General features: G+C 40.5%; 1 protein-coding gene across 1 annotated transcript in view; it reads left to right on the top strand.

The window, feature by feature from the left end:
* The window catches only part of SLC2A13 (solute carrier family 2 member 13), a 298,231-nt gene that overhangs the window by 192,887 nt on the left and 84,005 nt on the right, over window positions 1–21,339 (top strand). The window contains exon 5 of the mRNA XM_019543534.1: window positions 19,909–20,072. Within this exon, the coding sequence (XP_019399079.1) occupies window positions 19,909–20,072 (164 nt within the window). The remainder of the gene's footprint in view (window positions 1–19,908; window positions 20,073–21,339) is intronic.

Genomic DNA, 21,339 nt, shown 5'->3' with positions numbered 1-21,339 from the left:
GGCCACTGCCACCCCCCCCACACACACTGTTCTTCAGGGGTTTTCAAAAAGGTTGAAAACCCCTGCCTCAGATGACCAGAATTTTTAGATACCCAGCCCCCCCTTCTTGCCCCACTCATGCTGGTTAACACAGCTTTTACGGTAATAAAGTTTTAACATAGAAACTAATATTTGCAGTATCACTACAATGTTAAGTAGTTTCATTAAGAGAATTATGTTAATCAGATTGATGATTTCATTAGGGAAGCAAAGTTTTTGTGTGTGCAGGGTTGAGTGTTAATGCATGGTATTTATAAAGTCCTATAAATTCTGTATTTCTTGCTTTTAATTCTGTCTGGGTGTTATTAAAACTACAGCTTTTTTTACAGATCATAATTACAACTTTATAATCTGCTTTCTTTCAGTAGAAAACATCTCTAAATCTGTTTACTGATTTAAAAACCCTTGACTTCAGGAAAGTGATTATCTCTAAAATCCAGTCACCCATAGCCAGTAACTGAAGTAACATGAGATTTCCCTTGCTCATATAACATGAATTTCTGTTTTTTGTTGTGTTTGCTTCTCTAAAGAATTTAAGAAATGAATTAGAAAAGTTGTTAAAAGAAGATTATGGTTGCAAAGAAAAGTACTTAAAAGCTAGGAAATGGTAGAAATTAGGTTGCCTGGGGAAGGAGCAGGTAGGAGTATGGTGTGCAGGCAGGGACCAGAGTTTTATGGGAGGAGGAACAGGAATAGAAATCGGGGGCCAAAAAGTGGAGATATGATTGAGGTTGCAGAGCAATATGAGAGTATGGATAAAAAATAATCTCTGGGCACATAATTACAAATTGTACCATATAGCACAGTCACAAAGTGGCCAGATTTCAAGTACAAGCAGCCTAACTTCTGCCTTTTCCTATATTTTGAGATCTGGATTTTGCAGCCTGAATATTGTTTTATCATAGATTTTTTTAATGCATTAAATAATTCATATTTCATACAGTATGGCTCCATTGTCTAGATACAATAGTTATGGAAACCAAAATTACTGTAATCTACTTCTCTGATGAATAAATTGACAGATGGAATGTTAAATCCATGTCATTTTTAAGCTACTGTTTCCAGGTAGGTCCTTTGTACACTTTATCCAGTTAGCTGCATTTCTAGCAATACTTGTGTTCAGCTACAAGAACCTACAAAAAACAAGTCTAGCTGACCAACATGATGCTAGAGAATAAGATGACTAAGATATACAGGCTTCTGGCATGTATTCTGGCTATGGAAATAAGTATTTTCCAGGTGCTTTTTTTAGAGATGAATCATCCCTGTATATTGTAAGTCTTTAAATAATCTTTTATATATTGGACATTTTTTTAAATAAAAAAGGTAAAAGTAGCTTAGATATTTTGGTGATGGCTGACAGTACAAAACCCTAAGGTAATTATTTCCAGTGAGGTCTACTGAAATGTGAAATGGTCTCCTCAGGAAGCTCCATCACTTGGCCTATTCAGATCTAAACTATATAAAGCTCCAAAGAACATGCTGTAAGGAGCAATCTGGCCCTGGCAGGAGGTGAATTAACATCCTGAAAGGTACATTGTTTTTCAGTATGTGCTATTTATAAGAAACCCAGTAGATTCTAAATTACAATTCACTAATCTGCACACTGTGTGTAAATGAAAATGATCTTTCCTCTCACCTCAGAAAAGACTAGAAGTTCAGTGAAAACCAAAATTTCATTATTTATTAAAAATCGTATAGTGCTGGTTGAATAGAAAGGCAAGGACTTGTGGGGTGGTTCCTATTTGAATGAGAAATCAAGAACAAGTAGTCAGGAGATGTATTTAAATGTCATCATATTTAGCTTTAGCCTTATGGGGGCATTGGCTGGTGGTTTGATTCTGCTTTCTCCTCATTCTTTTGTCATTGATCAAAGCTTCTGTGTTTTTTTATTTTCACATACTCCTTTTTTTTTTAAATGTAGTCATCTTCTCTTCCATATTTAATAATGTCTTAGCAGTATGACCTTCTTTTACCTTCCCAATTTGTCCATGACATTTCGAACATTATCCTTAAATATTGTGCAAACTTTTAACCATGTTACCACCCATGTTTCATTGGCATTTTATACTCTTTTTTAACACTCAGTGTTTTGAGTCAGTATAACTCTTACCCCCTTCCTAAATCTGATTCTTCAACTTTGATAGTAACTTTTTATCCTGTCTCATTCTGGATAATGCTTTTCAGTTGTTACATGCATTGTTTTTCCTTTTCCTTAACTCAGCGTCTTCCTCAAGCCAGGTATGTATAACAATGAGTCTCTGTAAGATATATGCATCTTATAACTCCATCTGCATTTCCACAGAGCATTAATTCTGTCGGTGTATTTACTTCAAGATACTTACCCATAAATGTACTATTGACATTCTGTGAAGTTTCCTTAAACTTTTTTTGAGGTCTGTCTTTGTATTACAAAGTCATCTGCAAACATCATATTCCACAGTGAAGATATAACTTCTCTGTTGATGACATCCATCCCATAATAAATGTTGTTGATGGCATCCATCCCATAATAAATGTTTTTTTTCTGGATCTACAAAAACAAAAGCTTTTTCTTTTCTTTGTATTTTTCTTGTAGGAGTCTAAGGACTAATGTAGGATTAGGACAGACAGATTATCACTGATCTTTTTTGGTGATTCTAACTCTAGCTTCAGTAAGTTTCATGTATTTTTCAGAGAGTGGCCAAGTAAATTTATTCTCCTATAGCTGGAACATCCGTATTCTCGACCTTTCTGTTTAAAGATGAATGATCCACTTTGTCACCAAGTGAGTCTTGCTGTAATCTTTTTTGATTCATAAAAATTTACAGAAAGTCTGGTTTCCCTGAGTGGCAGGAGGAATAGGTAGAATAAAGGCAGTTTCCTTTCTCAGAAATCATCAAGTAACCGTGTTCAAACGTTTTTTTTTTTTTTTGCTTCTATGCCTTTTCAAGGTCACACACCCACTTCTCCTGGCTCACTCATTCCATCTCTCTCTCTCTCTGATACGAGCATTGTTCCTTGAACTCTACCAGCAAGCCCTGCACCTTTCTTCATCGATTTAGTCCTATTGTTTATTTGCAGATGTTTTAACTGAGCCTTCTTTTAACACCACCTAAGCTCATTAACATGCCACTGATTCTGCTGAAATCTGTGATTGCTTTTGGCAGCCATTTGCACCCTTCAGCCTTGCAGTGCTATCAGATATTACCAAATAATAATAATGAACAAGTTTGAGGGGTTTTTTTATGAACAAGTACAACTAAACTGCAGCTGTCGGAAGTAAAGAAGTATGGTAGGAATTTTGTAAATAAATGAACAAAATACAGTTTGTAAATACTTTTTTTTGTTCATTTACTTTTGTTTTTGTTTCTACATTCTTTAATTTTCAAAAAGCAATAATCTGAAATGAGGGTCCCAGTCAAGTAGTGGGTTTTTTACACCACTTCATCTAATTAGTTTTTGTGGGCATAGACACGCAGGCATTTTATTCTGAAGTAAATTAGCAGCTCTGCAGTAACTTCCCAGGTACACATTTGTTTGTGGTAGGTGAAATCTAAACTGCAGTAGCCTTCTTCCATGAAAGAAGTTACATATAGTCATGTACTGCAGAACATTTGATATATGATAAATCCTTGGCTCCTTTTACCTGGTAAATATAGTGGTTCCCAATCTGTGGTATGTGTACCATCAGCAGTACACAGACAACCTGTCAGTGGTAAGCAGACAACCGGCTTGCGGTGCCCACCAACAAATTGTACCCTGGCCAGACCTTGCATCCACGAGTGCAGGAGTGAGGCACCCGCGTTTACACCCCCCCAAACATATCCTATTGCACCTTGCTGTCACCCTTGTGGGTGGAAGGACCTGACCCCATCAGCACGCAGATACCAGGCAGGGCTGTTAACTGCAGCCCCCAGGGTCCTGCTCCATTTCCCTGGTCTCCTGCTGGCTCTGAGCAGCAGGTAGGGAAGTGGTGGGAGTACAGCTGCAGCTGAGCAGAACTGCAGAGCATTGGGCTGGGGCTGGCAGCAACACAGAGCTCATGTGGGCAGCATGTGGGTGTGAGGGAGGGTGGGAGGTGTGGGGACCCCCTACACTTCCCCCATGGCATGCAGCCCTGGCAGGCGGTGGCAGTGGCAGCGGGCAGGGATGCTTGCGCGCTCACGACTAGCACAGGTGCCCAGTGGGGTGTGGCTCTGGCCAGCACTGCACATCGTAGCAAGGGGCACAGCCTCTGCCAGGCTGTCTGTACCGCTGGCGCTCTCTGCACACATGTGCAGCTCTTGTACTTGCCAAGCACAGGAGGGAAGCCCCACATGCTGGAAGCCTGTTGCCTTCCCCACTGTTCTGCTCCTTCTGTAATCTGCCGCATGCCAGGCATAGAAGTTGCCTGTACCATTTGTGGCAAGCATGCTGTGGGTTGGCCACTCCTCTTACTACTAATGTCCTGCTAGTACTATTGTATTTAACTCAGCCACAGAGGTAAATCACAGCATATCATGGAAAATGAGTTACTGTTTTTGTACAAAAACAATCAATTATGTATCATGTGTATCAAAATTATGTATCTTATTAAAACAAATTCAGTGATTTCATATTGCATTACTTTGTTGCATATTTCAGAGATCAGAAAGTGTTCAGTTTTTACAGACTCTTCAGTAAAGATAGGCGTTTTTTTAAAATCTTACTTAGTATGCGTTTCCCACTGGGTTTTCAATATGCTGATTTATCAGAAGGTATCCTACTGTAATCCCATTCCATTGTTCCATAGAACAATGGAATGGGATTAGTGAGTCTTGGCTTCTGTTCTGGTGGTGCCACTTATGCTGGGTGACATGGGCAAGTCACATTCCTTTCCATATTTCACTTTCCCCATCTGTAAAATGGGGATAATGATAGCTCTTTTCTGAAGTGCTTTGAGATCTCCTGGTGAATAAATCTGTTTAAGAGCTAGGTAATGATATATGTTGAATAAGAAGGACAAAAATAGATTCAGTTATGGAAAAGGGGAGCAAAAAGGTGAAACTTTGCAAAGGCACTTCGCCATTTTAAGTAGTTGCTTTAATCTGGAAATGTCATCTCATTTCCTTTGCCTTAACTCTGTTGACTGTTGGTATACCCATTTAATTCCAAATGCCACCATTTGCTCTTAAAAATCTTATTCTGTGCTCTGGCTGAATCCATTTCTTTGAATGGTTTAACCTTAGAGTTCTATGCCTAAATCTAAAGAGACTCTATCAACACTAAATCCACTTAGTTGGATGCAGAAAGTGATTGCAAGTGCGAACTTAACTGAGCCTCTAGCCATATTATTTTACCAAAATAGTTTCCTTTCTCTAAGAGGGGGGGAAGTCTCCCCTATTGTTGTGTTAAAAATCACATACAAACTAAAATGACTAGGCCTGCAAGAGAAAATGACTACAGGTAGTCCTCAGACCTATGACACAATTGGTTCCTGAAAACGGCATCTTAAATCGAACTGTTGTAACTTGGAACTGATTTTCCCCTAGGAAATAATGTTATAAATGGGGGATTGGTTCCTGAACCAAGGACCGATACCCTGTTTTCACCAAAAATAACCCGGAATTTTGTACTCAATCAATTATAGATGAGTAATATAGCATTTTAATATATTTATCTTATAAATAGTAGCCATATTGATTTGGAAGGACTTCTTTGAGGTGACTTTGCTGGACTTTTTGAAGGGCTCTTGATTGGACTTTTTGAAGGGTCCTTGGCTGGATTCTTCTCAGGAGTCTTGGCTGCAGGTTTTTGTGGACTTGTTCGCTGTCATGACGTCACATCAGGTCAAGCGTTGTTAAGTCGAAACAACATCAAAGTTGAAACAGGTTGTCAATTTAGAAACGTTGTAAGTGCAAAATGTTGTAACTCTAAACGATGTAAGTTGAGGACCGCCTGTATATTTAAGGAGGCATGCCATGCATGCTGTAAACAACTAGAAAATGAAATTTTTTTCTTCGCTCTTACAGTTAAAATAACATTAGACGTTACTTTGATCAGTGCCCCCTCCTCTCCCTCTGTCCTTTACCTTTATTTTTAAATAGTTTCTGTTTTAAACCCTTTAATTCTGTAAGTCAATAGCTTCTGATATAGGCTGTCGCCTATGAAAGCTCTTGCCTCTCTAAACTAGTTAGTCTCTAATGTGCCACCCTGCTCTACCTTTGATTTAATCACCTTGGTTAAAATATCAGATGGATATGGCAGCATCCTTTTAAATTTGGGGAAATAGGTGTGCTTCCTGATTTACAAAGGATCTTAAACATTTCAAGATACTGGTAATCCCTACTAAATATTGGTGCATTTTCTTCTTGGGTTTGCTTAGAAGTTATATATGTGACTAGTATCTTGTAATATGAAAAATAACATTTTTCATAGCACAATAAGGTAATGAATCATAGAAATCTTTATAAAAGTTTTTGCACTTAGGCAGCAATAGGGAATCTGCAGTATACACTAACTATGAAGATTTACATGAGTTACCCAAAACTCTAAGAATTCTTGTATCAGTTACTGTACCTGTAAAGCAAGTGTGTCAGACTTGCCTGGCCCTGTAGGTCAGGTGTGCAGGATTGGTCTATGGCTTGGATCAGGGGCGGGCAATTATTTAGGCTGGAATTTTGCTGGAGTAATGAGTTTTGCTGAGCTGTTGAGGGCCACAAGGATAGCTCCATGTCTTGACATGGGCCCTTCCCCCTGATCACCATCTTGGGACTGGAATTCTACCCCTGACCCTTGACTTTTTTGTCACCGGGCATGGTGATTGCATGATGGTTCAAAATAAAGTCTTACTCTTGTATATTGTGGGTGTAGGGTTTATGGGAAGCATGTGAGGGAGATGTAGTTGTGTGTGTGTGGAAGGGGGCTGTGGTTTTGTAGGATGGGGTGGGCATGTGGGTGGTGTGGGGAAGGTTTGGGTGTGTGGAGGGTTTGGTGGGGGTGTGGGCATGGTGGAGTGGGATGTGAGGACAGCATGGGAGTGTGGGGGGCTGTGGGGTTCGTGTGTGTATAGTGAGGTGTGTGTGGGTACAGTGGGGTGTGCATGTGAGGGGGATCCCCCCCCACACACACATACATTCCCCCCACAAGGTACACAGCATCTCTGCTAGCAGCAGCAGGTAGGCGGGCCCTTGGGGCACTTATGGCCCATGAAGGCAGAGCTCCTTGGGAGTGCACGGCTCCAGCTGAGTCCCAGAAGCTGCATGTGGTGGCAAGGAGTGGGGCTAGACTGCTGGTTTCATTGTGTGGGGCTCCCTGCAGCTTACGTGCAGCTCCCAGGCCTTGGCCAGAGCCGTGCACTGCTGGGAGGAGGCCTGCACAATGGAACCAGCAGCCTGGCCCTGTTACCTGCTACCACATGCAGCTCCCAGGACTGTGGGGCCAGTCCCATTGGATTGGGTCCATGGACCCCCACTTCCAGTCTGAGATCCAGCGGGAAGAGGGCTAGCATTCCCTGTGCTTGGCTGCAGCTGCAGGATGGTTTCTCTGCAGGCTGGATGTAACATGTCTGCTGTAAGGAAGAAGCTGTTGAATTTCATAGATTCACAACTCAAAACTGTGCAGAAATGTATTTGCAATACAGAATGCCTACACAATCTTGTGGAATATTCTAATATATGGTCAGAGGTAGTTAGCCTTGTTAGTCTGAAGTCAGGCAGACTAACACAGGGTCCTTTCACATCATCTGATGAAGTGAAGTCAGCTCACAAAAGCATGTTGTTCATCTCTGATTTAGTTAGCTTATTCAGTGCATCTGTTCCCTGCTTTCTGTCTAAAATATGTTCCCCACTTCCAGGTGCTCCACTGAAACCAGGGGAGTAGCCTTTTTAATATACAGTAACTTCTGCCTCTCCAGCTTCACCATATAAGTATGGGCAAGGACACTGCAGTGTGTTGCTTTAGGTCCTGAGCCCAAAATGGTCACTCCCTGCTGAAGTCAGAAGATTGCCAGATACAGACCTCAGGATTGGAAACTGTGGCCATGGACAGACATGCATTTGTAGTCTACAAATGTCACCAAATTTTGTAGTGCTATGAAAATGTAGTGTGACCTGTGTGTAAAGGTGTGATTCCCCTTCCTGTAAATCCCAGTAAAGACAAGCAGCAGTGTACTGTCCATCAAGGAATGATAGGGGGGTACTTGGCCCTGCAGCTCTATACCTTTTCCACCACAGGGGAAGAGAGCCTATCAGTGAGCCAACTCACTGAGAGTTAACCTTTCCACAGAGGACAGTAAGGAGAGCTGCTGCTCCCAGGAGACCGGGGTAGCAGTGGGCTCTCTGGCAGCCTGTCCCCCTGCAGGTAGGTGGTGAGCTACCAGGATCTCCCTACTGCCCCTGGAGACCAGGCAGCTGCTGTTCTGCTTCCCTTGTCCCTGCCAGGAGCAGTGGGCTGTCACAGAGGATGCTGAAGCTCTCAGTTATGATGGAGGGAGGGATGGGACACAACTCCTCATGCCTCAGCCCTGATTACAGTTGAACACCATTGCAGCATTCGTTAACTATCCTCCTTTCTCTCTCTCTCTCTCTCCCTGCCTTCTTCCCTCTGGAGGTCAGGGAGAGTGGAGCACTGTGGGATGCTGAGGAACTGAGAGATCCTTCTCCCCTACAGCGCAGTGTTCAGTTGTTTCATACAGCCCCATAGCAATGTTAAGGAACATTTTTGCAGCTTTTCTGCCTTTTTTTTAGCCTGACAGGTGGGGTACATGTGTTTGCATGTTTGATTTTGGTGACAGTTGTAAGCATATATATACTGTTAGAAATAATCTTAAAATGGTCTGTGTCTGCCTTTCAAATGGCAGTAAATGGAATGTGTATCTATCATAACCCACTTTATAATTTGGTGCAGTGGGAATTCGTTTTAAATAGGGATTAATTACTCTGTTGTGAATGTATAAGTTATTTTAAGAATTTCTTGTATTACCTATGCTTTGACCTTTTATTATTGCCAGGTTTTTGGGGAGTGAAAGCATCAAAGAATTAAACAGGTCCTGTTTCTGCCCAACAGATGGAATAAAGAATCCCTTATATTCATCATCATCATCATCATCATCATACAGACCTGTCTCATCTCTACCACAAGGGATACCACTGACATGTATAAAGCTGCTTAGTGTAATAATCAATCAAGGCAAGAGTTAAGCATCTTTTAGAAGACAAAAGTGGATGTGACAAAATGCTCCCTTTTGCCCAGTGAACTAACTCAGTTCTGTTGAATAATAATGTGTGACGAGTTTATGGTTTAGATTAGCCATAATATCATACAAGCCAAGAAGCTGTTTGTGTGAATATATACATTTTATTTAGTATTCTTTGGTGGAAAGTATTGTGCCTGTTGAACATTTTTCATGTGTTTTTTTTTAAGTGCATCACAATCTGGAAATGTTTGCTAGTATTCCGCACACTTTATAGCTTTTCTGTTTTACATAATCTGGTATCGGGCAATGATGCTGAAGTACAGATGCTCAGCATTGAATTTGGTGAGGGGTTAAGATGTATGTGCTAGGAGCCAAAAAAACTCAATAAAATCACAGACATAGAAGTGTATATTGCAAGATGCATTTTAAAAATTTGAGTTGGAGAAAGATGTAAATGCTGAAGAGGAAAGCAATCAGGTAACGTGTTTTCAAGAGAGTATATCTTCGTAATAGTCTGAAAATGAGGTAGCAGATAAGATGAGCAGAAGGGGGAAAACACAATAGAGATGCATGTGTGGAGGGCACTAATAGAGTGGAAGAAAATCAGACAAGGTCTGATTGAATTCATATTGCACAATTTTCACCCAGTTGCTGATACTTTTCAGTGAAATGGACACCCAGAGGATCAATTTGGTAGTTGGGGTTCATGAAGTCTTTATAAATAGCACCTTCTTTATCAATTTAAAGATGTTGGTCTGATCTAAAATTCTGTTAAGTAAACATAGCATGCAGGGCTTTTTTTTTTTCCTTCTCAGCCAGACTGTACTACATTGCAATTCAAGTTTCTAATCTAAATATGGATAAACTGTAATGTCATGGTAGGGGTGTGCCAGTTAAAAACAAGATTTTGCTCATGAAATTTGTTGATGATGGAAAAATAAGGGGCATCAACATAGAGGAGAATCAGACTGTTAGAGACTGGATGACCTTGAAGATTGAAATAATGAAAGTAGGATGCAGTTTAATAATACAATCTGCAATATAATGTACTTTGGGACTACATTTTTTCTGTAGGCTGGGGGCTTCACAGTTAGAGGAAGAGAAAGACCACTATGTAGTAGATCAGGGCTGTCTACCTCGTAAGCCACATGCAGCAGGCAAGGGGGTGATACTTAGCTCCCAGACTCCTACCTGACCATCCTTGCCCTTATCACTAAGCCTGGAACATCAGCTGGGAGATCAAGGATGTCCCCCCTTCTGGCTTCTGCTGCATGCCACTGCCCAGGGGGCAGGGCAGAGCAGAGGGTCAGCAAAGGGCTGCATGACCTGTGGTGTCAGGAGTGATGGGTGCCCAGAGCACCCAGGCATCACAGTGTGGCAGGCAAGCCCATAGCCAAGCAGCCTAAGGTGAGGTGGGGAGTTGCATAAGGTACATGCAATGGGTGGGCACCTGCCCACCCACACATGTAGCATAGCAGTGAGATAGAATACCTGTGCACAGTGTGCAGTCTGGGGGCAGGGGAGACCAATGCTCCCCCTACTCCCCCCCCCCCGGGGTTTGCAGCCTTTCTGGTGCGGCCTGTAGGGCATGCAGGGTTACCAACCCAAGACCTTTTTTTTGTTTTTATTGACAAACTCCAAATTTTTACTGACGTTCTTTTAGTAATATATGTTTTACATAATGCAAATATAACTCTTCTGCCAGACTCTGGAAAAGGGCCAGTTTCAAATTTAGGGGTTTAACATAAACTATAGTAAAAAATGTTTGTCAGTAATAAGTTTGCAGATTGTCAGTAAAAAAAATTTAAAAAAATCTTGGGTTGGCAACCCTGCTTGACTGCAGCAATTGTTTCACACTGTGCTGCCTCCACCCCAGGGGTCTGCCCCCATACCTTTGTACCCCTGACTGAACCCCAGCTTTACCCCTGCTGGCCTCCCCCCCTTCCCTCCACCTTGGCAAATACTACTATTTGCCTACCTCCAGCCCAGCAATATTACAAGCAGACAAAAGGTTGCAGCAGCAGCAGCACATAGCTGGTGGGGAGGGAGCTACAGGCTACAAAGCCTTGAGAGAATGCTTCATGCAAGGTTCTTCTCTACCTAGGTGGCACTTCTCTGCTTTGTCTGGGCAACAAGGCTTGCCTCCAGTCTCATTCTGATGAGCTTCAATCAAGCTCTGGGCTTCTTAGGTTTTTACAGATGGCTCTGTAAAGTTTACAGATGGCTCTGTAAAGTTTTTTATAGACGTTATAGGCAGGCTTCTTTTTTATGGACTGTCTCTAAATTTATGGTCAATTGACAGCTCTGGCATATGGCCCCCAGCTGCTTAGAAGTTGGACATCCTTGTACTAGAATATCTTAGGAAGATAGCAGTGTAGTGTGTTCATTAAAAAGCACATGCTGTTTTTGGATGCATCAGGCCAGTTGTTTCTAGTAGAATCTAGAAATATTATTGCCATTGTACAAGATACCAGTGAGGCCTCCCCTAGAATTATGTGCACAATTCTGGTCATTCATGTTCAAAAAAGATTAATTCAAGCTGGAACAGGTACAAAGAAAGACTATTAAGATGATAAGAGGAGCGATGGATCTATCCTACAAGAAAATACTCTAGTAGCTTGGCTTTCTTAACCTGACAGAACAAAGGCCTAAATGCATTATGTGGGGGTAAATATCAGAGATGGAAAAGAGCTATTTGATCTGTTGAGCAGTATTAACTATAAACTGGTTATGAATAAATTTGGTCTGAAATTAGAAGAAGATTTCTATCCCATTAGAGAAATAGGGTACTGGAACAACCTTTCCAGTGGGAAATGTATCCACTTTTAGAATGGGATTGTGTAATATTGCTCCCTGAGATAGCAAAGGAAGTGAACTGGAGAACCCAAGAGACTCCTTCCAATCGTATGTTACTGTGTTCTTACTAAATTGCTTGATAACTCTTCATATTATTAAAAAAAAAGAATTAAAATCCATTATGGCTAGAAGATTTTATTTATAGCGTCTTTATAAGAGTATCATAGCACATTCTGATATGGAAGCAAGCAAAGAGAAATTTTTGTTTTCCTTCCGGTGAGATAAGCTTTTCTGGCTAACAAAAGCTGATTTACTTCACTGAAAAACCAAAGAGAAAATTATAGTTGTAAGGATCTGGAGGCTGCTGTGAAACTGTTAAAATAACTAATGATAATGCCCTGACCTGATACTGAATTATAATAATGCAGTCAAGGTTTTGTGTCCAGCTTGGTTAAACATAATGTCAAAATGGAATATGACATGATCTTTTCAGTGTCTTCCCTTTTATCTGTTTTCATTATATTGGATAAATTTTGCCTGTCACAGGCAGATTTAGCAGTCTCCCATTAGAAGTAAATCTTTACCACAAATATCTGACATATCATATGTAAAATACGACAACAACTTTTGTTGTTGACATTAATTAATTGTACTATAAAAGTGCATAGAGGCCTTTCTTAAGATGGGTTCCCAATTCTGATAGGCACTTGATAAGAGAAAAACCATAACAAGGTAGGCACAATGGTCAAGAGAGGTTACATGTCAAAAAACAGGTCCATAGCAGAACTGAAATAAAAACCAGGTCTCTCAACTCTCAGTATAATGCTCTATTCATTGAACCAGAAATTGCAGCCTCTCTAATACCAGTGTGACATACGTAATAAGGAGGCAGGAAAGTGTTATCCTAACATACCATTGCGTTGCCATTTCTCTGTAATGCTTTGTTCACACAACTCCAGCCAATGAGCAGCTTATCCCATTAAAACTGTAGTACCTTGTGCCTGTATATGCCTCCTGTGCCAGAAGCAACACTGCTCTTCAAGTCTGAAAGTTGGTACAACAGCAGCTTCTACCTTATTCATCTCCCTCCTAATTTGCCAACTTCTCCCTCTCCTGCTTTTGCTCCCACCATCTCCATCCTTTCTCCCTCACAGAGGGTGCAGACAGAAGTGAAATAGGCTTTGAAATGTTCCCAAAAATAAATTGTTTCAGCTGGGGGATGTGCATACAAACTGTATGGAGCTCCCTCCACCCCCAGCTGGAACATTTCAAAATTGATGCAGCTATATGCAGCCACTGCTTTCCAGCCAGGAGGTGCTACGGGAGACAAATGTTTCTGGACAAATTGTGATAGAGGCATCAGAATATAAAAAATATCCTTTAATGTTTTTTCAGAGTAGAGACTGGCTATGAAAGTAACTCCATTAGATAGTAAAAGTCTAAGTCTTCTTTCAGTGGAATTTGTATATTTATGTTTCCATCATTTTCCAAAGGCTTGGGGGGGGGGGTTGTTCGGTTTTTTTAGACATTTTGCTGTTAATCCAGTAACCCGTGTGTGGAACAAGCTGATAAAACACAGTGAGTGGATCCCATTCATGCTCTCACAGTTGCAGAGGAAGAGTGCTTGAAAAAGTTGGCATGGTCAGCACTTCAGATTTTCTTCACTATTTAGTAATTAATTTATTTACCAGGGTGTTATTTGCATCATTCTGTTTTGGGGCATTGACATAGACTGAGTTTGGCAGTTTAGGTAGCCAGTGGACATTTTTTTTTTGAGTCTTGCCCTGAACTTTTCATCAACCCTTTATATACAGCATTGTATTTAAACAAAATTGTAGTGTGGAACACTTGAGAAGATGGAGAAGATACTTTTGCAGTAGAGAAAGCTATACATTCTATTTTACTGGAACAGTGGTTCTATCTTTTCACCAAAAAAGCTTTGCATGAAATTAGTAAGAGGGGTCTTGATTTATGCAGTATAGAGTTGGCTTTGCACGTCATAAAGGATGTGGATGTGGGCAAGCACGGCTAGGATGCTGAGAGTTTGACAGCTGAGGGCATTTTTGATCAAAAGATATGAAACTTGAAACATTAGGCTTTTTGTCTACTGGGTGAGTGAACTAAACAGAAAAGTCTAATACGTTGTGAATTGTCCAGGGACTTAGTTGTATATGAGGATTTTCCCTTCCTTACAGGAGATGTCACTTTCAACCATGTCAACTCTGTGGAAGAGAAAAAGAGAGATGAAATGTATTTCCTCTGAAGTTAACCCTTCTGTGGTAGGGCACTGTTGGTGCCTGCCACTTTAAGGGCTGGATCAGGCATCCAGCAGATGCCTGATGGTAGCAGCCATTTTGAGAACCTAGTACATAAAGGTTGCAGTCTGTTACTGCCAGCCAGGCAGAAACATCGCCTAGCTGAGCTGCAGCAGGAAAAACCAGGAGGTAAGGGCAAGAGCTTATGGGGATGGAAAGGAGACTCTTGATCCTGGGCATAACCTAAAACTGCACCCTCCTGGTGGGATGGGTGGCCTGGTGGGGCTCCTAGTGGCATGGGAGCCCCCAGGAAATGCCAGGCCAGTTGCCACCCCGGTGAAAGGCAGGTGGGGGTTACCTAGTGGGTAACCTGGCAAGGAGGTTGGCAGGACCAAAGTGGGTCCAGAGGGGGGCAAGGTGCCCAGAGCAAATGAGGGGCAAGGAGCCCAGAGTTTGGGAAGGGGCATGGAGCCCAGCAAGCGGCATAGAGCCTAGCAAGAGGCAAGAAGCCCAGAGACTGGGAGCTCTGACTCTGTCTGTGTGGGGCAAAGAGCCCAGTATGAGTGAGGGGCACAGAGCCCAATGAGAGAGGCCAGAGTTAGGGGCTGGGATATGGTTACAACATGTGGATATGATCTGCGAGGCTTGGGCTGCAGTGTAGGGGAGGAACAGGGCTGCAGATATCACCCCCTGGCACTGGGGTAGTAATGGGAAGTCTCCCGCATTATACCAACAGTTTATGGAAACAACAAAGACGTGGCAGGCGAGACTGGGCAGCTTGCCCATAGAAACGGGTGGGCCAGCAAGAGATCTTGCCCCAAGCTTGCCCCCTGTTACACCATCTTTCTATATATGTGTGTATAGCAAGTACTTCATTTTATGAAGATTATCTTGGAAAAGTGACTGTTTAACTCTTTGTATGTAGAAGATTAATGAGATATCGTTTTGTTTTGTAAACAGTAATGCGAGTTCAAGAGGCATATTTTTAGAAATCATGATTTAAGATGTCTTAATGAGAATAAAATTTGTGATTATGTCTTTTTGCATTTATCTACTTCCAAAGCTTGTACAGGTATTTAAATCTAGGTTTAAAATTCCAAAGGTAGGAGACTACCTCTTGTCATTTGCATCATTTTTTTTTTAAATGTCTTAGGACCACGTCTTTTAAAAAAAAACCAACAGTTTCCTGTGCACAGGATTTTCTGTCCTTATAATACTGGGTACAAGTTCAATATTGTCTGTTTATAAATAGTGTCATAATTTGACCTTTTTTTTTTGCCAGAGGGGCTTTTTTTTCCTTCTTCAGGAGGAATATAAAATGTGCTGTCATTTTCTATTGCTTGTTACATTTAATAAGCTGTTACAGCTGCACAGGTTGACATCAGGAAGGGAAATACTGAAGCATCAATTCAAGCATTGTATTTAGTTGGTTATCTATTGCAGTCTAGCAGACATTTTTGCAGATAGGAGTTTTAACACATTATATTGCCATACCATTTTAGAGGGAGTTCAGCTCCAAAACTTTTATATAAATTGTGCTCCACACCTGAACTTTAGTGGCTCGTGCTTTGGCAAATTGTTTGCTTTGTCCCCCAGTAGACGTCTTTTAACCAAACACTTGATTGAATCCTGGAATTCTGAGGATATAGTTAAGCACTTAAACTCTAGGTAAGACTGATGCAACAAGTAGGTAGAGCAGTCATTTGAAAGGAAGGTGGAGGAAGGATCCTTCTTGAGGAAGCATATGTGAGGAAAATAGAGTTGCGGTGGTATGTACTAATTCTTGGGGTGAAATTGTCATCCTGCCAAAGTCATGAATTAAAAAACAGGCTTGGTGTAAGCAGTGAAGTTTTTCCAGCATAGGTGTGTCACCTTGGGGTATGAAAAGATAACCCTTTCTAGCCAGTGTAGCTCTGCTCTCAAAACCCCCCTGTAGATGTGGCTATTGTTAACAGAAGAGGGCTTCTGTTATGCGAGTTTCTGTCATTTAGGAAGGTGGTGGTAGGGTGGTCAGTAAAAACCTTTCTGCCACCGTACACTGTGCCTCCACCAGAGGGCTTCACAACTATAATTATACTGGGAAAGCTGTAGCAGCACTACCAGTGTAATATTGAGAAGTCCAGATATTATTCTGAAAAAACAAGAGGTGAAAGCCAGACATCAATGATGTACCACAGGGGCCAACAATCAATGCATTCAGATAAAGGAATGGATAGGCTACAAAGGATCCAAGTGCCTGTGTAATTATGTGATAGGGCAGGGACACTGTCCATGGGACTTGAAGATCATCTCTCTGTTGTTACAGTTTTGTCAGCATAGCTACATTGATTAGGTGGGTGATGTGGTGCTGATCCTATAGGTCAGGGGTTAGCAACATTTTTGGGCAGGGTGCCAATAACACCCACAACCTCAACTTGTAAGATGTTGGCATGTCAGGGGCAGATGGCAGAGGAGCCTCAAAGGGTTTGATCCTTGTGGTAGCACAACCCTGGCCCCTTCCTTGCTGTCCACCCCGATGCGCATGCAGCAAGTAAAATGCCTTCTCATGTCTTGCTCTGGCACTCATGATAGGGATTGCCTACCCCTACTGTAGGTGCATCCTGTAGCTCAGGAGTGGCATGTGTGCCTGAAGGCTGCCACAAGTGGCATGGGCAGCCTTTGTGTGCAACATGTAGCAGACTGGGTAGGGGGCAGGCAGCACAGTGGCAGATACAACAGGGAGAAAAAGAGCAGCAGATCAGGCAGGGGAAGGGGATCAAAGTGGCATTCAGGGAGGTATGGGGCTAATTTGTGACACACCTGCTAAAAAGCTTGGCCCCTGCTGCTATATAGTTGATGTAGTTAAAAAAACAAACAAAAAACCTTCTGCTGGCATACCCCTCCTCTTCACTAGTCGCTCTGCTGACTTAACTGTAGCAGCAAAGAGTCTGGACATTTTATATTCTAATTCAGTGCAGGCATGCCTCAATTTCATTTTGAAAGGAAATGCATACTACTTTGTGTTCTTAGCCCTGACTACTTAGTCATAACTGATTTGCTTAAAATAAACTCTCTTCCTTCCCAAATATAAAACAACATTGCCTCCAAAATTTCAGAAGGTGGAAGAGTAGGGCACTGGGATAATGAGGTGACATTTGGTGCAAGATGAAATAGAAGGTAAGCTGTGACATTTTGAATGGCGATTGTCATGAGAAAACCAGAAAGTCTGTTATATCTTTGGAGGAAATATAATAATCCATTTTTCAGTCAGTGCAGCTGATTAAAGAAAGGTGAAGTTCTCTTTATAGTACAAGCAAAAATTACACACATCATTTTTTTATTAAAATTAGCAGCTCACCAAATTTATGAGAGTGTGCCTAAAATTTTCAGTTTCATTATTTTTTAAGCATGCCTATTGTAATTGACACTTCTAGCTAATAGGTTTCCAGTGTAAGTGTTGGATTGGCTACAGAGAGAAATAAAAATTATATCAGGATGACTTGTTGTCATCCTCTTACCTTCTTTTTACCTTTGAAAACAAACTTTTTTTTTAAAGGTAAGCAAGTATTAAACAGGTAAACTGGAAACAAAAACTTTGAGTAGCTGTTTTTTAGCTATTGTGCACTACTGGCCCTTGAGCCTTCATGTAAATACACAGATGCTTCAGAAATAAACCAAATACCTGAGTGAAGCATAATAAAACTAGTTGAGCAAGCTAGCTGAATGGTCATGACTTCAATCAGTGTGCTGTAGGTAAATGACATAATGAATGATGACAGATGAGTACTAATCCTCTGTCCTCCCCTGATGGTATGTGCTAAGCAAAGTGTTAATGTCAATATTGCTAATGCTGCTTGTTAATGGGAGCAGCACTGGGGTTTGTTTCTAGTGCTGAACTTCTAAGAAACACAAATGAACAGAAGCCTGTTACGTCTTCTCTCATTTTATGTTGCTGTCTTGCTTCTGGTGATCTTTTGTCTGCCTTCACCATGATCAATGTCGTTCATACTCTTTTATCGTTTAAGAGCTATCACTGTATTTTTCTTTATTCTAGAGTTTCTCACTTCCTTTAGAATCTTAAATATTAAAAAGGCTTAAACTTCAAACACCCAGTGCTCTCCCATAACAAAACCAGAACTAGAGCTAAAATCAACAAGTATAAGTTAAATATATGCTCAAAAAATTAGCTTTTTAAAAATCAATTTTCAGTCAAAAAAGAAAAAGAAAGGGTACCCAAAATGTTTCAGAGATCTTAAAAAGAAATTGGGTAGACAGAGAAAACCTTATGTCAAATGTAAATGATAGGGAAGTTTGAGTAAATGGAGTTGTAATTTATTTCTCATGTCCCTTTTTTTGGCTTTTCCCCTCCACTGACAACCAACACAACTATAATTCATTTAACCAATGAGCAAAAATGCTGTCCATTATGAGAGTAAAACTGAAGGTTTTAAACCCTTGTGATCCCATAATCAGAATGTAATATTTTATGTTTTTCACATCCTTGCTGTGAATTACAGTGTAGTTTTCCTTGTCAGGGACCAAACAGCTAAAGGATTTTGTTTTGTTTGTTTTGTTTGTGTTTTTATAGGAAAAACTTCTTACCAGGAAAGGGTATTGGTTATTTTGTGACATTTTAAAGGGTATGAAATCTATCAGCAGCTACATTCATTTGTTGTGGATAGGAACTATTCTGTATTTCACTTCAGCTTTAAGATTTTTATTTCTTCCTAACATTTTTTCTTGGTGTAAAGATTTGGTATTCCTGTTCATGCTACTGGGATTAGAAACACTATAAATGTATGTTTTATATACACTTTAAATGTATGTCCAGCCTTTTTCAAAATACCTGTAATTTTTATTTGATAGGATTAATGCTACAGAAAATATTTCTGAGATGCCTCAGTGGCACAGGCAGTCAGAATGCAAAACCCTAAAACAAGTGAACATTATTATGAGCGTCTACTTCAGTGTTCCCTCTACTGTGTATTAGTTTAGGTATAACCATTAGGTGGAAAAAAGAAAGACATATTTGTCCTTTGTAGTATATTCCCTGAATGGACATACTAGGTGCAATAGGGCATTTTAATGCAACAAAGGCATACAAACAGAGCCAGTGGCTAGAAATTAAAACCAGACAAATCCAAATCCAAAGTAGAAATAAATGCATACATTTTTATCTAATGTTTAACCATTAGAATAAAATACCAAAGGAGTGGTAGATTCTCTATCTTTTAATCTCTCTAAATCAAGACTGGATATATTTCTGGAAGACAAGCAGAGGCAATGTGTAGGGGGTGCATGGGGGTGCACTCTCTTAATTTGTCATGTTCCAAGCCCCTGATAGCATTGTTCCCAGGCAGGGGGGCAGGCGAGAGTGTTGGTCCCCCCCCAATCCTGCTGACCTGGAAGTGCCAGTGGCCAGTTGCAGGTCGGCAGGATCAGTCGCGAGGGGACCGCCCCCCCAGTTGCTGACTGTCCACTGGGAGGGGGGCGACTCAGTAGGCACCAGTTGCCCATGAAGATGTGGTTCATACATGACTTATTAGGCTCAATACAAGGTTATTGGTTGATAGTTTAATTACCTGCCTTATTCAGGAAGTCAGAGTAGATTTAGTAAGGCTTTAATATTATGAATAAATTTATGATTTAAGTAAAATGTGAACTGGCACTGGAACTTATATTTGTCTTCTGTTCATCTTACAGGTACTACAGTGCTACTATTCTGCAGATGTCAGGGGTTCAAGACGACAGGCTTGCAATTTGGCTGGCTGCATTAACAGCATTTATAAACTTCATTTTCACTCTAGTGGGAGTCTGGCTTGTTGAAAAAATGGGCCGCCGGAAACTTACACTTGGTAGCTTAACAGGTATGTGATTAATTGGGAATGAAAACTAGGAAAATGAAATCACTGTTCTGACTGTTTCTACAGTCAACACCAGTCTTAAGAAAAAAAATCTGTTGGCTCCTTATTTTTCCTTAAAAGTTCTTGTTGCTGGTTTTTTTTAAGAATACACTATACTGAAGTATACGGGCACTTGTTGAATGAAAACAGTATGTGCTAAGGGTCAAGAATAAAATGTTATTTTTTTAATCATAATGGCTATTTGTTTACGGTATTGTTGCCCATATTTGTGGCCTATTAAGATTTTTCTTTTGGGAGAAGCCAAATGCTCATAACTACACAATTGGGTTCTTCTTAAATGTATAATATAGTATGTGGAGTTATTAGATATGCAAGTGGATATGGAACATTTTGTCAGAAGTTATTACAGAAAGCAAAATACATTTGTAATTATTGTATACTTTTTAAAAAGCATATTGTTCTGTTGATTACACCCCAGATATAAAATCATCAAATCATTGCAATTAATGATTTAACATATCATAAAGTGGGCAGTCTTCATGCTGATATAAAATACCAAAGGGTAAAATTCTGAATGCTTATGAATTTTAACCATTAGCTATACACCCTCATAGTAAGAATGATAATAGGGTTAGCAGTTTCTCTGACTCAGTCAGAACATCTGTAGGAAGATGTAATCATCAGAGATGGTATCACTGACTGCAGTTAACATGCAGCAATTTCCATAATAAGACCAGGTTTTTTACTTATAATTTTGCCGTATTTTAACCATTTCAGCTGTAGTTTTGCATGCCAAGGTCACTTCCAGGTTAATTTTTCTGGAAAGTTTCAGGTAAAACAGTTCACCAGTGTGTGCAAATAAGGCTGGAGGAAAATACATTTTGTATTCCTTGGGGTATTGGGAATAACTCTTTTAAAAATGTATAATTGAAAAGTTTGGGGGCTTCCCTGCTTTAGAGTAGGGATTTAAAATTTGACAGTGTGGTTTTCATATCAGAAATCTAAATATCCAACAAGTACAGGTGACTTACTAGCCAATTTAATAATGTATTAATCAGAGCAAAACATGACCTTTCAAATAGCTGACCAACCAGAGTTCAGGTAACATTCTCCAAGTAGATAGAATAATAAAATGAGAGTATAAAGCAAAAACTCCCTAAACGATATCCCAACTTGAAGTTCAGTAAGGACAAGTGCAAAGTTCTGCACTAAGGACAAAATAATACCATGTAACAGGCTGGGGACTAACTGGCTAAACAGCAGCTCTGCA

The sequence above is a fragment of the Crocodylus porosus genome, unplaced genomic scaffold (genome assembly GCF_001723895.1).
Source record: "Crocodylus porosus isolate Cpor-Errol unplaced genomic scaffold, CroPor_comp1, whole genome shotgun sequence".
NCBI classification, from domain to species: domain Eukaryota; kingdom Metazoa; phylum Chordata; order Crocodylia; family Crocodylidae; genus Crocodylus; species Crocodylus porosus.
The sequence above is the reverse complement of the archived record's forward strand: the minus strand, read 5'-3'. Positions and strand labels throughout refer to the sequence as shown.